Source organism: Gopherus flavomarginatus, chromosome 3, assembly GCF_025201925.1.
Source record: "Gopherus flavomarginatus isolate rGopFla2 chromosome 3, rGopFla2.mat.asm, whole genome shotgun sequence".
NCBI classification, from domain to species: Eukaryota; Metazoa; Chordata; order Testudines; family Testudinidae; genus Gopherus; species Gopherus flavomarginatus.
In genome coordinates this window covers 100,648,267-100,663,060 of record NC_066619.1, presented here as the reverse complement: position 1 = coordinate 100,663,060, position 14,794 = coordinate 100,648,267, and the positions used below count along the sequence as shown (strand labels likewise).

The 14,794-nt window shown below is 41.0% G+C and overlaps 2 protein-coding genes across 4 annotated transcripts in view; one reads left to right on the top strand and one right to left on the bottom strand.

The window, feature by feature from the left end:
- The window catches only part of PRUNE2 (prune homolog 2 with BCH domain), a 356,369-nt gene that overhangs the window by 184,205 nt on the left and 157,370 nt on the right, over nucleotides 1-14,794 (top strand). The window lies entirely within an intron of this gene.
- Nucleotides 11,684-14,794, bottom strand: part of GCNT1 (glucosaminyl (N-acetyl) transferase 1) — a 48,501-nt gene continuing 45,390 nt past the window's right edge. For both annotated transcript variants that reach the window (XM_050944204.1, XM_050944205.1), the window contains exon 3: nucleotides 11,684-14,173. In XM_050944204.1, coding sequence (XP_050800161.1) covers nucleotides 12,749-14,041 — 1,293 coding nt within the window. In that variant the 5' untranslated portion in view covers nucleotides 14,042-14,173 and the 3' untranslated portion in view covers nucleotides 11,684-12,748. The remainder of the gene's footprint in view (nucleotides 14,174-14,794) is intronic.

Below are 14,794 nucleotides of genomic sequence, written 5' to 3'. Positions count from 1 at the left end.
TCACTCCTGCATGTCTGAGCAATATTTTTATACTCCTCCCTGGTCATTTGTCCAATCTTCCACTTCTTGTAAGCTTCTTTTTTGCATTTAAGATCAGCAAGGATTTCACTGTTAAGCCAAGCTGGTCACCTGCCATATTTACTATTCTTTCTACACATCATAAGATCATAAGCTCCTTGTGGCAGAAACTGTCTCTTACTATGTGCTTGTACACCACCTACCACAATGGGACCTAGCCATTGATTGGGAGCTAATGTTTTAAAAATATATATTAAGTTATTATAAATAAATGGGTTTTGCCTTTATTCAAACAATATTTTTTGTTTTTGTTTAGAGGCCTTATGATCTACTATTCTAAAAGAACAAATTAGGTCTTTATACCATAATAAAGTGACTTCATCTAATGCTAAATAGTTCAAGTCAGTTTCATGTCGTTGTAGAGGAGGCAAGAATACCAGAAACAAATATTGGATAGAGAACTGCAGTAAGGCCAGTTAGCTGGAAAAACTCCACTTTTTGTTTTTATTTCCATTACCATTGCCAACAAAATGACACAAAGCACTTAGCAGAAACTGAAATCACCTTTAGCTGTGAATACATATTTTTTTTAAACCTATAACATGTTTGGAGATCAACAAGCCTAAAAAATAAATGTTCCAGGTTTTCTGCCTTTTCTTAAAATTTGTCATGTGTTAGAATAAGCACTTACACTGCCTGTAACCATCTGTATGTACAAACACAATGATAGAATCATCTCTGTCAGTCATTAAACATCAGAATTGAAAAATTGAGGTTGTTATTCTTACTGTTGGATTGTTAAGGTTAGACAGTCAACTTTTTGTATGGTACTTACATGTCCAAATACATTTAATTACATACACACTTGTGTTTCTACTCTCAAGTGCTAGAAGTTTGATGTGCCAAGTATTTTTAATTCACTGAAAAAGTCCCTTTCTCTTCTTGTTCCTGTGTGTCCCCGGTATGTAAAAATGATGTAAGAAGCAGTGCTCACAAAACTAGCCATGCACGTCAACTTTTTTTTTTTTTAACATGGCTCAAAAAACTCCCACAATTCATCTGCAATCAGCTGAAAGACATGACTATGCAGTTATCTTCTGAATGTAGCATGCCAGCCATCTATGCAATTATTATGCACTATGCCTCCTTTCAATATAGTGGCACACATTTTCCTATTCCTTGGAAGGGAATGACATTGCTTTGACTCTGAATGAAGAGAGCTCTCTAAAAAGGAGAAAAATGTATGCTCCCTCCACCCCCCAAAAAGATTATGCCACCTGTAGAGAGGTTAGCTGGGGCTCACTCATCTCTCTCCAGGGCAGCGGTAAACCACACCACCTCACTAAATTCGGGAAGATGTCTTGTGGGGGAAATAGTTTGGCTGCGGGAGTCTTCCTCTGCGGCCTTTGTGAGAGCAGAAATAAACACAGTGAGCCCAGGCCCTAGGTCAGGGTGGGGCACTGGTGAGTCAGGCCCTCAGGCAGGAGCTGAGCAGTAACCATATATAACAGTAAGCCCAGGCCCTTCGGAGCCAAGGGCCTGGGAGATGGAAAGACTGCCACCTGCGAGTTGGGTGGCAGGGGAGATGCAGGCCCTACCACTCCATTGCGTCCCAGCCCGGGGCCCTAGCAGCAGCAGAAGACCCCCTGCTGAGTCAGTGGGGATCCTGGTCGCAACACACTGACATGGGCTATGGCACAGCTGCAGCCAGACTAGGGTCGGCTGCCCCTGGGCTTCTTCCAGACTCCCCCTCTTGAGGTACCTGGGTTCAGGTGGTGTCCTCAGGGGGGTCCAGCACCATGGGTTCCACGGGATAGCTGGTGCAGGGGGTAGACTCGGTAACTCCTCTGGGTAGCTGGTATGGTGCAGGTCGGGCCAGTCCTTGGATTTACCGCAGGCCTCTGGGGTTTCCCAATTGCGAGATAAGCTGGAAGTGTCTGGCCTCCCCAGCTGCTGCTCTCTCAGTGAACTCTGGGGTTCGGCCTGACATATTTCCAATGCCACGCCTGACCATCAGAGCTCCCTGGCTTCACCCACTCTGGTTTCCAGAGGGACTCATCTCTCTTCGGGGTGGTGGGGAACCACACCGCCTCACTACACCACCCAATAGATTAGTCTGTACATTTCACTTAGCAGTTACAAGTAGAGAGCTAGTTTCACAACAGAACCTGAAATCACTTAGTCTCTTTACAAACTCGGCGCTTGGACTGGAGGCCCTTTTCTGCTCCAGTTGATGTAAGTGGCAAGATTCCCACTGACCTCACTGGGAGCAAGAAAGACCAGGTTCCAAGTCCTTTGAAAGGTTTGCCAACCTGAGTAATGGGCAAGTGTATATTTTTTTCTACAAATAAATGTGGTGCAGAAACTCTCTGCTTCAGAATTTGATTATCTATCTCTATGGTTACCAAATGTGTTGTTCAGAGGCCAGTACCTCTGGGGTAGGGTGACCAGATAGCAAATGAGAAAAATCGGGAGGTGAGGGGGTAATAGGAGCCCATTATGAAAAAACACTCCCAATATCGGGACTGTCCCTATAAAATCGGGACATCTGGTCACTCTTCTCTGGGGCCAAATTTTGGACCATTGTAGCATTACTCAACATTTTTAAATGTCTTAAGTCCCCCAGTGCTTTAGATAGCCGTCCTGCTCAGAATGAGCAAGTTTCTTTGCTGGTGCATTGCTGTCATTGGAATAAATATGTCCCATCCCCCACCCCACCACCTCACTTTCCAGTCAGATTTTAGGAGTGAAGTAGTGTTTAACACCACCATCTTACCTCATTTATTTAATATATTCATTATTTAAGTGCACACAGTATGCATTGCCCTCTATAAGACAGAAAGGAAAAGAAAAGATTACTAAATGCATAAACAGACAGGATGCAAATAGAAGTGGAGAAATCCAGGAAATGCTGTTAATTTAGGATCTATTTAAAAAACAATAAGGGGCAAATGACAGCAAGACAGAAAGAAAAAAAGTTTAAGGAAGAATTAGGATGAAGGGGGGGGAAGGTGATGTCTGGTATATTCTGATAAGAAATTGTTCCCAGCATAGAAGAGGCATCAGATAAGTGAGAAAAGGGAACAAAGGGAAGGGTGAAGTGTCTTCATTAGTGGAGCAAAGAGACTAGTAGGAAGCAATATGAAATGAGAGCCGAGATTAAATCGGGTGGAGCAACAAATGGTAGGAACAGGGTGGAGTTGTACAGAAACTTAAACACGAACAGGTCAGAGCAGCAGCGAGAAGCTGATTTTAACTGCTTCATTCAGATAAATTGGGGGAGAATGTGGTGAGAAATGTGAGAGAAATTATATTAGCTCAAAGCCTCTTGTGTGCTGCTCTTGATTATTTTAAACAGAGAAATGAGATCACAGTTGTAGCAGGCTAGTTTATTAACGACAGAACTGCCATAAAAAATGGAAAAAATAATTTGCAAAAGTTGCCAAAGTTGTTTCTAGATCCCAAGGTTGAAGATGCACTTGTCTGCTGTTTTCTGTGAAAGTTTCTGTGATGTCTTTTACCAAATTCTTTTAATCAAAATTATTTGACATTTTTCATTCACCAAAATGTTTTCAGTAAATAAATCAATAATTGATGAATTTTATAATTTTTTTTAGTAAAAATGGCAGACAATTTTACAAAAACCAATGTCAATATCAACATTTTTTTCTGCAAAATTTAATTTTTTTTTTAGAAAGGACTTTTAGGTGGGGAAGAGTTCAACAATTTCAACCAGTTCTATTAATTAGCCATTCATTTTAAAATACAAGGATATAGCTGATATTATTCTGCAAAGTTCTGGCCAGCCCACTTTTCATGAGCTTTGAAAAGACATGAAAGCAAAACTTCTTTATAGCAAGATGGATAAGACTGGGGAGTAGGTGTCTTGAGCAGCAAATGGTGGGTGACTCATTCCTGCACATATTTAAAATTAGATTAGACAAATTGATTAGCTAACATGTTGTAGTGAACAATTTTCCACAAGCAGAGGGGTGTGCTGGATAATCCAATAGATATTTTCTGTGTTGAATTTATTATTTTCAATCTGTCTCTTTCAGAAAATCTAGCTAGACACTCCTGGGGAAAGAGGTCACAATTAGGTTAGGGGATATAATTCTTATGCTGCATTCTGACATATATAAAACCCCCAGCGGTGGCACTCCCTACCATCAGAGATCAGGATGAAACCATCTTTCTACTTTCAGGGGAAAATGTAAATATTTTCTTTGTGTAAAGGCCTTCCCTCCATAAACAGTGCTAGTAGAAGAGACAGAACTTCCCCTGCAGATAAACAGAATAATCCCATTTAAGAAAATGACACTGAGAAGTAGGGAAGAGCAGAAACCTTTCAGACTGAAACACGCTTTATTAATTTTTATCTAATTTCTATGGTGACAGGCACAATATAAACACATAAGACCGATATAAACTCTCTAAACCAACCACCTCTCCAAAAAATTGTTTGCTTTCAAAGTGAAAAGTCTGATCATGGTATTTTTCCATTTAATGAAACAAATGTGTATCTAGGCCTGTGCCACCTCATTGATTTTGAGTGTAAGGGGCAGAATTTGACCCACTCTCTTTAGTGAGAAATATTCTGTTCCATATCCTTGTGTATTAGAACGTTGTCTCCCTATTCTGACTTGGGTCCTAGACAGGGCCATCCTTAGGATTTATGGGGACCTTATGCTCCACTGAAGGCGGTCCCTGTGTATCAAGATGGCAAAGTCACCACCCCCACCTATGGACTCCCCAGAACACCCACCGCCCCCATTGCTGACACACACCGAGCTTCATAAACAGCAGACGCTGCAGCAGTGGTTCAAGGCAGGCTTCGAGCTGTCACTTAGGGGCTGCATCTTGCCAGAGCCCACAGCCCTCTTGCAGCCCCTTGCCACTCCTGGCTCATCATGAGCATTGTGACAGGAAGTACCAGCAGTAATAACAACAATGTGTGTGTGTGTGAGAGAGAGAGCCTGTGTGGGTGTTGGGGGACTGTGTGACAGTGTGGGTGTTGGGATGCAATGTTTATCTATGAAAATAAATGTTTTCTTTGAAATGTTAAAAATGCAGGAATATTTCTAATAATCTCAGCTAATATAAGACCTGTATTTTCGGCCCAAAAGACACCATCAGGTCAAATTTAATCAAGTTATTTTCCTAATCCACATTTTGATGACTAATATCACTGATTTTAAAAGATGCATGAAGCCTTGTGCAGGCTAGTTGCATCCTTTTATTCAAAACACAACAGAGGGGGCTCCCTGAAGTTCCATTTTTTTTAAAAAGGCATGGAGGAGTTAAATCTTTGTCATATCGCCTCTCTCAATATCTTGCTGACACAGACCAGACCGTGTATGCAGTGTTGGTGTGCAGTGTTGGTGTAGCTGCATCAGTACCAGTATATCAGCGTGACAAGGTGGGTGATGTAATAGAATTTGGTCCAATAAAAGATACCTCACCCACCTTATCTCACAGAGCAGAGCTGTTAAGCAGGAGAGAGCCTTCGAAAAATCCTTTTGTAGTTGACTGGCATTCACTCTGCTGGAGAAGAAGAGGTTCCTACATTTGGACATCAGAGAACACACTGAGGATCCCAGCATCATTCCCATGAGCTGGGTGGGCATGTATTATACGAACAGCAGTGAGTTTAGGCAGAGTAACAGGCTTCACCCAGAAGCATTCCACAACTGCTAGTCCTTTAGTATAGGGAGCAACCTCTCTTGCTAAATAGCACCAAGGAGCAGCTGTGGATCAGAAGTTTCTTTTGACTGAAGATAGAACTGTGGCTTTTGTGCAGCAAGTCACACTATTAATGAAAGCATTCTCATACAACATGCTTAGCTCCTTGTGCTTTCTGAGTGTAAGAGGGCCTGATTCTGAATGGTACTGATCACCTAAACTCCCACTGAAGGGAGTGAGGACATGGCTCAGAGGCTGTAATTGTGAACACTTTTTTCAGTCAGATATTAAGTAGATAAGACCGATTTCTAAATAAGCAAGTGTTAAATCATTGGCATGCCATATTTTCAATAGGAATCAATATATTTACAGAGTGCAGTCAATTTGTTTAATTACTAGAGTAGCTGATGTAAATAAAGTTTTTGTCCTGGCAAATAACTATCACTTGATTTGCTTTTTAGATTGTGAGGCTATCAATCTACATTTGTTATCCTTGTCATGGCTGTGGTTGCACCAAAGCACATCACAGGGAGGACTCTGAGAAGGTTGTGATCTTCCCCCCCAATCCTGCCTTAAATTGAGGAATGCCTTTGGGGGAGTGACCAAAAATTCTTAGAACAGCAGGACTGTGCCCAATAGACAACTAGCATGGGCTGTGGGAAAATATAAGGGTCAAGAATCAAAACTGACACCAGATCTTATAAACCAGCTACCTGGCTTCACCATGCTGTATAATATATGGATCACAGCGAACTGCATTAGGAACACATACACAGGTGTTACAATTACTTACTACAATGTGGAAAAGTAAGGACAGCCCTACGTGTGAATTTAGAGGACACACAAACCATGGACTACTTAGTGAACATCTGCCCTCTAAGATCCTTCTCCAGCAAGACAGCTTTGATTCATTCCACATAATCAGAAGCCATAGAGTGGATGACAAACTTAGACTCCAATCTTTAATGCAGCTTTTTCAGTTACCATACAGAACCGGAGATGATTTGCAGGACAATTGTTATCATTGGCTAGATAGTCTCATTAATAAATGCAATTTACAACAGCATATACCTCAGTTGAAGCTATTTTTAGGTAGTTTCAGAGTTAAGAAAGCTGTTTTTTTCTTAAGTCCTCAAATAATTTTAAAAAAATTTGAGTAAATACTGTACCTAAAAATCAGCACCTTTTCCTTTCATCTTCCCCCTTTTAAATTTGAAAGTTGTTCAAGTTAAAAGCAATGAAAGAAAAGCAAAGAAAAATAATTAAGTGATAGTGTGAATACCACATGGTCCAGGGAATAGCTTCTTGCTGCTCCTGCCCTTGGATTTCCTGATGTTCATGGGGTTTCGTATGTGGGACAAAATAGTGAAGTGAAAGATAGCATAATGAACAGTTGTACAGCTAACTTAGTTACAACTGCAGTGCTCAGAAGGTGACAGGAAACTTAAAAATGAAGTGTTATATTACAGAAGGCAGAGTCTGTGACAGCTAATTATACAGATTTACTGAAAAACAAAATTCAAGTAGGAAAGAGGTTGCATGTAAGAGTTTAAACATTTCAGGAATAGCGTCAGCCTTTGGTCAACTGAAATAGCACTCTGTATGGTATCTGATACTATGACAACTGTTACACTTTGTCACAATATAGTTATTTATCTATTTCTATAGTTACAAAAGAAATAAATTAAATGACACCCCCCCAATATTAATCTAACACCAGTGGGTGAAGTATAAATGGGATTTTCAGAAGTGCCTAAGGAGTACACATCCCAGTCAAAGTAAATGGAACATGCACACCTAACTCACCAACGTGCTTTTGAAAAAGCTTGTTCTAAAAGATTAAAAAGTTAAGACAGCCAATTAGTTACCCCAAGCTGAGTACTCAAGTCTTCTGCCTTAGTGCTAATTTCTAAGTATTGAAATTCTTTTTTGCATTTTTGTTTGCCTGGAAAGAACCTGGAGTCAGAGGAAGCGTTCAGTGTTCCAGAATTAAAGCTATCCTGCTTACAAGGTCTATTGGTGAAAACGTTAGTACAAGGATATGAAAATTGCTACCTCCAACCATTCATTACTTTTAAAGTTGACCAAGCCAATTTTCTTTAAAGTAACTCAAAAGTCAAGCCAAGTTTGAAGATGAAGTATCGAAATTGCCACTTTCCAAGTGGAGCACTAGGGAAGAGCATTTTTCATATTCATGGATATTAGACACAAGCAGCAAACGTGAACAAACTGAAGATTCTTTTGATGGGGATGGCAGCAGTAGCTGGTGAGGGTGGCAGGTTTCTGGACAGAGATTTCAGTGTTGCCAACTCTTGCAATTTTGTCTCAGAGTTTGGTGTTTTTCTTAAAGCCCCAGCTACTGGAAGTAACTCAGTCCTCTAGAAAATGCTGCCTACGGGGGAATCTAGGCCAGTGGGGAGCAACATGTGGCCAACAGGCCGCATGCAGCCAATCATGGTGGGCCATGAGACAGTTAGTTTACATTGACCATCTGCGGGGACGGCCACCTGCAGCTTCCAGTGACTGTGGTTTGCTGTTCCCAGCCAATAGGAGCTGTGGGAAGCAGTGTGGACATGCTGATCAATGTAAACAAACTATCTCAGGGCCTGCCAGCGGATTACCCTGACGGGCCACAGGTTGCCCAACCACTGGTCTTGGCTTTTGCAACTAAAAGTTGAAAGCATGCACATGAATTCAATCAGAAACAGCTCTGCAGTTTCACCACACATGCATCTAATGCAAATAATTAAGCTTTGGCTTTATTTGTTGTGTTTTTTGGCTCACATAGGATATTTAAACTCAGTCTCTCTTAAGGACCCACATGTGTTAAATGGGATTGCTACCGTACAGTAATTGCTGAAGAATAAAAAGTTTACAAAGCTGTAAAATGTCAGTCATTTCGTATTGTACTGTATATAGATTAGTACAGAATCCAGTCTGATCCACTCCGAGTTGTTGCCTTTTTCTTGTAGCTTTTTGTTTGATTAAATCCTCCATGGAACTGGCCGAGATCATTGCAGTATACTTTAGAGCCACTTTTGGCTTGTTTTCAGCTTACATTTGTAATGGAAGACTAGCTACTTATAGACTAGCTGTACCAGCCTCCCCAGGAACATACAACAGTCCCTGAAGCTAGGGTTGCCAACTTTCTAATCACACAAAACCAAGACACCCTTGCCCCACCCCCTGCCCTGCCCCTTCCCCACTCCATCCCTCCTCCCTCTGTAACTCATTCTCCCCCACTCACTTTCACTGGGCTGGGGCAGGGGTATGGGAGGGGATGTGGGCTCCAGCCGGGGTGTGTAGACTCTGAGGTGGAGCCAGAAATAAGAGGTTCAGGGTTCAGGAGGGGGTTCTGGGTGGGCCAGGGATGAGATTTTGGGTGAGAGAGGCACCTCTGGGCTGAGGCAGGGGGTTGTGGTGTGGGAGGGGGTACGGACTCTAGGGTGCCACCAGAAATAAGGGGTTCGGGTGTTGGGGGAGGCTCAGGACTGGGGCAGGGAGTTGGGGTGCAGGATCAGGGAGGGAGTTTGGGTGCAGAAAGGGGCTCAAGAGGGAGTGCAGGCTCTGGAAGGTGTGGGCTCCAGGTGGCACTTACCTCAGGTGGCTTACTGGAAGCGGAGACATGGCCCTTGGCTCCTAGACGGAGGTGTGGCCAGGTAGCTCTGCACTGTGTCTCCACATGCAGGTGTCACCCCTCCCTGGCCACGCCTCCACCTAGGAGCCGAGGGACATTGCCAATTCTGGGGAGCTGTGCAGAGCCAGGTAGGGAGCTGGCCAGCCCTGCCAACCAGACTTTTAACAGCCTGGTCAGCAGTGCTGACTGGAGCTGCCAGGGTCCCTTTTTGACTGGGCATTCCATTTGAGAACTGGAAACCTGGCAACCCTACCTGAAGCAGTGGTTAACCCAAAGTTTTAAAGCCAGGGGCAGCTTATTTTAGTGCTAAAAGAAACATCAGTTGCTTCCGTGCTTTTTTTTTTTTTTTTAAAAAAAGAAGGATATTGGAGTTTTCACTGTGTATGGCAACAGGCTAAATCTTGTGTTTGATTAAAATTGGCAGACGTAACCAGATTGCAGACGCTTAGAAATAGGTTTATTTTTGGAAGGGCAAGGGAAGAGAAATCAAATTAAATATTTTGCTCTTTTCATGTGAAGTAGAGATTAATATCTGAAGTGGGTTACAGGATATAGGCCTAAAACCCTGTAGCCTTTATCTTTAATTCAGACATGGAAGTGGAATTCCTATGTTAAAATGCAACTATATATAAAGATGTTTCCAAAGAATTAAACGATCCTTTTAGATAATAGGTAGGTACTGAATGGAGAAAGTTTCACAACTGTCTTTATCCAATTTATCAGACTGTAGTAAAAGCAACATTAAGGAATAGTTTAAGTTTTAACACCAAGGTAGTGCTTACATTCAAGAAGTTTGAGTGTAAACTACAGTCTTGCTTTTGTCACGTCTACCCCAATAGCTGTTTGTCTCTAGTAAGGCCTAAAAAGACAGCTAGAACTTTACTCTGATAGCATTCAAAGTTGTTGCAGGTCCCATTGGAAGACAGATCCAGTACTTAAGATTTAACTGTCTTTATCAAAATGATACATGTCCCCAAAAGGCACCTGAAGTGTTTCTTCCTATTCCTATATCTCAAAGTTTTTGCTGTATTTATACCTTGTGTTCCATCTTCCTTAATCACTTTCTCCACAGCAGGTTTCTCAGCCCTAGTTCTGATGTCATAGGGTATAATTTTGCAAACAAGTATGCAGCTAATGGCTTGGCTACACTTGCAAGTTAGAGTGCATTAAATCAGCCCTGCGTGCCCTAACTCCTGAGGTGTCCACAATGGCAAGGCACTGAGAGGGTCTGGACTCTGCAGCTGGAGCGCTCCTGGTAATCCACCTCCATGAGAAGCATAAAGCTTGCTGCGCCCTGCCTGAAATGCCTGGGTGTCAGTGTGGATGACATGTTGCATTACTGTGCTGTGATTGGCTTCCAGAAACATCCCATAATCCCCTGAAATTAAGTGACCACTCTTCTCATTGTTTTGAACTCTGCTGCAGGCATGCAGATATCCTCTTTCAAAGATATCCCCATTTCTGACAGCCGGCATGCTTATCTCCTCCAGGACACAAGGCAAGCCATAGAATACTGAGAGAGAGGCGGGGAGGAGGGGGATCTGCTACTGTCTGAACTTACAAGACAGCATGCTGACACACTCTGCCCCCCTAGAACACACTGTCTCTCCCCCACATACATACAACACATTCCATGCCCCTCTCTCTCTCTCTCTCTCTCACTCACACACACACACCCTTTGAAAACCACACTGCAGCCACTTGCACACTGGGATAGCTACTACAATGCACTACTCTTTGTGGCATTGCAAGAGCTGCTAATGCGGCCATGCCGGTGGGCTTGCAGCTGACAGCGTAAACCGTAAACAAACAGCAGCATTTTCTCCGCTGCGGTCTCTGAAGGCTGGTTTAACTCCCAGCTCTCTACATCTGCTGCAAGTGTAGCCAAACCCATAGTTACACACATGAACAGCAACACTGGTTTCAGTAGAACTCCTCCCATAAGTAATGTTATTCATCTTCACATATTTAAAGAAGCAAAACCATAAAAAGTATATACACATTTTTTAACTTTAATCTCTTACTATTGGTGTACAACCCACTGCATACTAAGCTTCAGTCCAGGCTACCATCTCTTCTTCATCCCAAGAAGTCTGGAAATAGTTTCAGGAGTTAGGACTAAAAGGTTGACTACTTTTATGTCAGTCCTGTTACAATACATATTGAAGATGCATCCTCCATTCTACTCACAGAAGTAGCCCTACTGAAATTACTCTGACTGGAGGCCACCTCCCTGAGCCAGGCACAGCATGATTTGGCCCCAAGTTAACAAATCTACCTATCACAGTGAGTTATATTTTGCCAGTGCTTTAACAGAGAGGACTTTCAAGTGTCAAGAGAAAACAGTTTCATTTAGAAAAATAAATTTATTTTTCTGGATATTCAGTAAATGTTTATGTTCTGGGATACAAATGGGTATAGACTAATGTACAGAACTCTTTCAGAAAGTTGAGCCCAGCAGCTCTGCTCTGCCAGTTAGAGTTGCAACATCAAAGAATTTCAATTCAATCCTCATCAACTAATTAAAAAATTACAAGTGTAGAAAAAAGTGACATTATGCACAAAAATAAACTTATCAGCATTTATATCCTAACAGGCCCAGCAAAAAAATTCCCCTGAGAAGATGGACATTGCAGATTAGAGCTATATATGTCATCTCTGAAATTAAAATCTAATTGTTAAACTTTAAAATAGTTTTAACAAACTAAAACAAGCACACAAAACATTACTGTAAGAAGTGTACTTTAAACACAAGGCCTTCTAGGTGGTTGGTGAATATTTCAACTTAAATTCAAAGTTTTCATAAAAGAGGATTCAGGAGTATGTATCCCAGCATACATGTGGAACCCTGCAAATGTCTTAGCTCTGGCATATTAATCAATTCCCTTTTAACTGGTTTTTAAAGAATTCCTGATGTGCATTCCCTGAGATCCTTTTGCTTCTACATGTTCGCTCTGTCTAGCTTTTTCTCAACCCTTTGCCCAACAGTAATTTAAGATTATGAAAAAAGGATTGAGTTATGGCCACACAAAATCAGGGGGTTCTGTTTTTTAAGTCTTTGGATTGAACAGTAGCAGAGATCAAAAAACTCTTAAAGGCTAATATTGAAACGTTACACAAGAATAGATGAACCTACCAGAATAGCTCTCTTGACCCTAACTATGCATTTTGAGGCTTGGACCTGTTCCAATAATAGAGTATGTGGTATGGAAATTTGTGGAGAAAAAGTAGTCAGGTGAGACTCAATTGAACTGAACATCTCATATATACTGCAAGTAGAGTTTCTGATGCTTATACAAAGGCGATGAATAAGGTGCAACACACTAGTAAATCATCACTACAAACGTAATATTTTATCTGCATGACAGTCTTATCAGTGTGAAGCTGTCATACTATACACAAGATAGCATTTTAATTTTTGTGTTGATGCAAAGCTTTCCCTCTCAAATATTCTTCCAAGCACTGAATTGCAAAGGGGTCAATATCAGTATCAAACTTGTTAGCAAATAAGTGGTGTTTCTGTAACATCCAGTTCAAGTCTCCCACGCCAAACACACACACAGAGCGCACATGAATTCCATTGCACGGAGGATAGGGGGCACCTTTTGACACATCCCCTTCAAAATAATGCCACTTCACAAACCTGGCAAGAGCATTCATGTCAGAAACGTCATATTTGTCACTGGAAGAAACTGCCCCTGGAACTTCAGGGATTCTTTGAATAGTAGCCCACAAGTATTCATCAGGGCTATAAGTGTCTTTAGCCCATTCAATAAATTCAAGGATTTTGCTGTTTTCTAGCACGTACTCTACAAATCTCCTACTAGCAACAAAATAGGCACTGCCAGAGAAAACAGGTGTACTAAGAGGTGGAGGTTGTTTGTCTATTCCCATGTTCTTTAGCTTACCATCAACAATTTCATAGTGTTTTTTCCATCGTATTTCTTTGTTGGAAGGCATTTTCTCAGTTTCTAAGCTGTTTTCACCCTTTAGGGCTTTCAATTTCTCCACCATTTCCTGGTTGGTCTTAATAGGAAAGTCCATACCACAAAGATTTATCAAATATTTCCAGTTTGTACTTCTCCTGTAGAGATCTTTCATGCAGTTGAGGTCTGCCTGTACCCTGCTCCACGAAGCGTACACTACACTCTCCAATTGGCTGGCAATAAAGACATTATCAAAACAGGACACAATTCCCTTAACTGCTGCCAGAAAAGATTCTGGAGACTTTTTGTCAACATGAATGCAGTAATAATTCTGAGGAGCATAGATTGATCTTAGAAGTCTATCAAACATGTCAATTTTGTGATATACCACTATTGAATAGGCAATTGGAAATTCAGCTTCTTCTTTACTGAGAGGTTCCGTAATATACTTCCGCATCTTGGTAAAAGAGGCACAATCTGTTGTCATATTAATATAATCACTTGCTGTTAGCTTAGGGCGTTTCTTAAATGACACAGTTAACAACTCAAGCTTTACTTTTTGAATTTCCTCTATATCACCCTGCAGTATCTTAGAGCAATTAATATTACTGGTAGGATCTTCACCAGTCAGCTCTAGATGTCTTTGATTCAAGTAGTCTGGCTTTTGGTTACTTTTTAGAACCGAAAAGGCCACTAAAGTAAAAAGTAGCACAAGGAGGTGCCTGAAGCGTAAAATATGACAAAAACGAAATTTTCTTCTCAGCATTTCAGATGACATCAGATACCTTCACTTGGCTAAAAAAAAGTTTCTTTGTACTCATGGTCTCCAACCCACTTCAACAGCTTCAAAGTCATCTGTTCTCATTTCTCAAAAGTGTGCATATATGCACTGGACACTGGAGGAAAAGCCCTAAAACAAAAACAAAATAGAAGTCATTTCTAAGAAATACAGTTATTCTGCAATTCAATTCTACATTTTACCAGTAGCTTTTAAAATCAAAAGTTGATTTAAAAAAGTCTTTGCTTTAATGGTGAATGGTTTAGTTAAAAGTTTCCTGACATTTAGAAAATGTAATGAATAGGGCAGTTAAAGTTTAGACTTTTGAAAGTTTAGATGTAGTCTGAGCTTTCATGGGACTGTTTTCTCATTTTATGACCAGCACTAGTATTGAAGCTATAAATTAAAGTGTTAATTTTCCCCTCATACCATCTTTTCTACTGCATTACTGGATGAAGTGTGTTAATTCTGGTATGGCTGGTCTAAGATAGATTACTTAGACCCGCTGAATCCCTTTTTAAAATGTTGGCATTTTAAAATGCAATAGGAAGAAAATTGTTTTTTCCCCTAGACAAAACTGGTTTACCCATATTGGTTCTCTAAATTATTTCATCTAATTGGGGTTTTGTGCAATACAGAGAATGTGAAGTGTTAGTAGCTTAAGTACTTCTAGTAAATATTCCAACCTGAATTTAACAGGGACATTTTACACACACTCCAGAGATCTGTTGGCATTTCAATTTACAACTCATT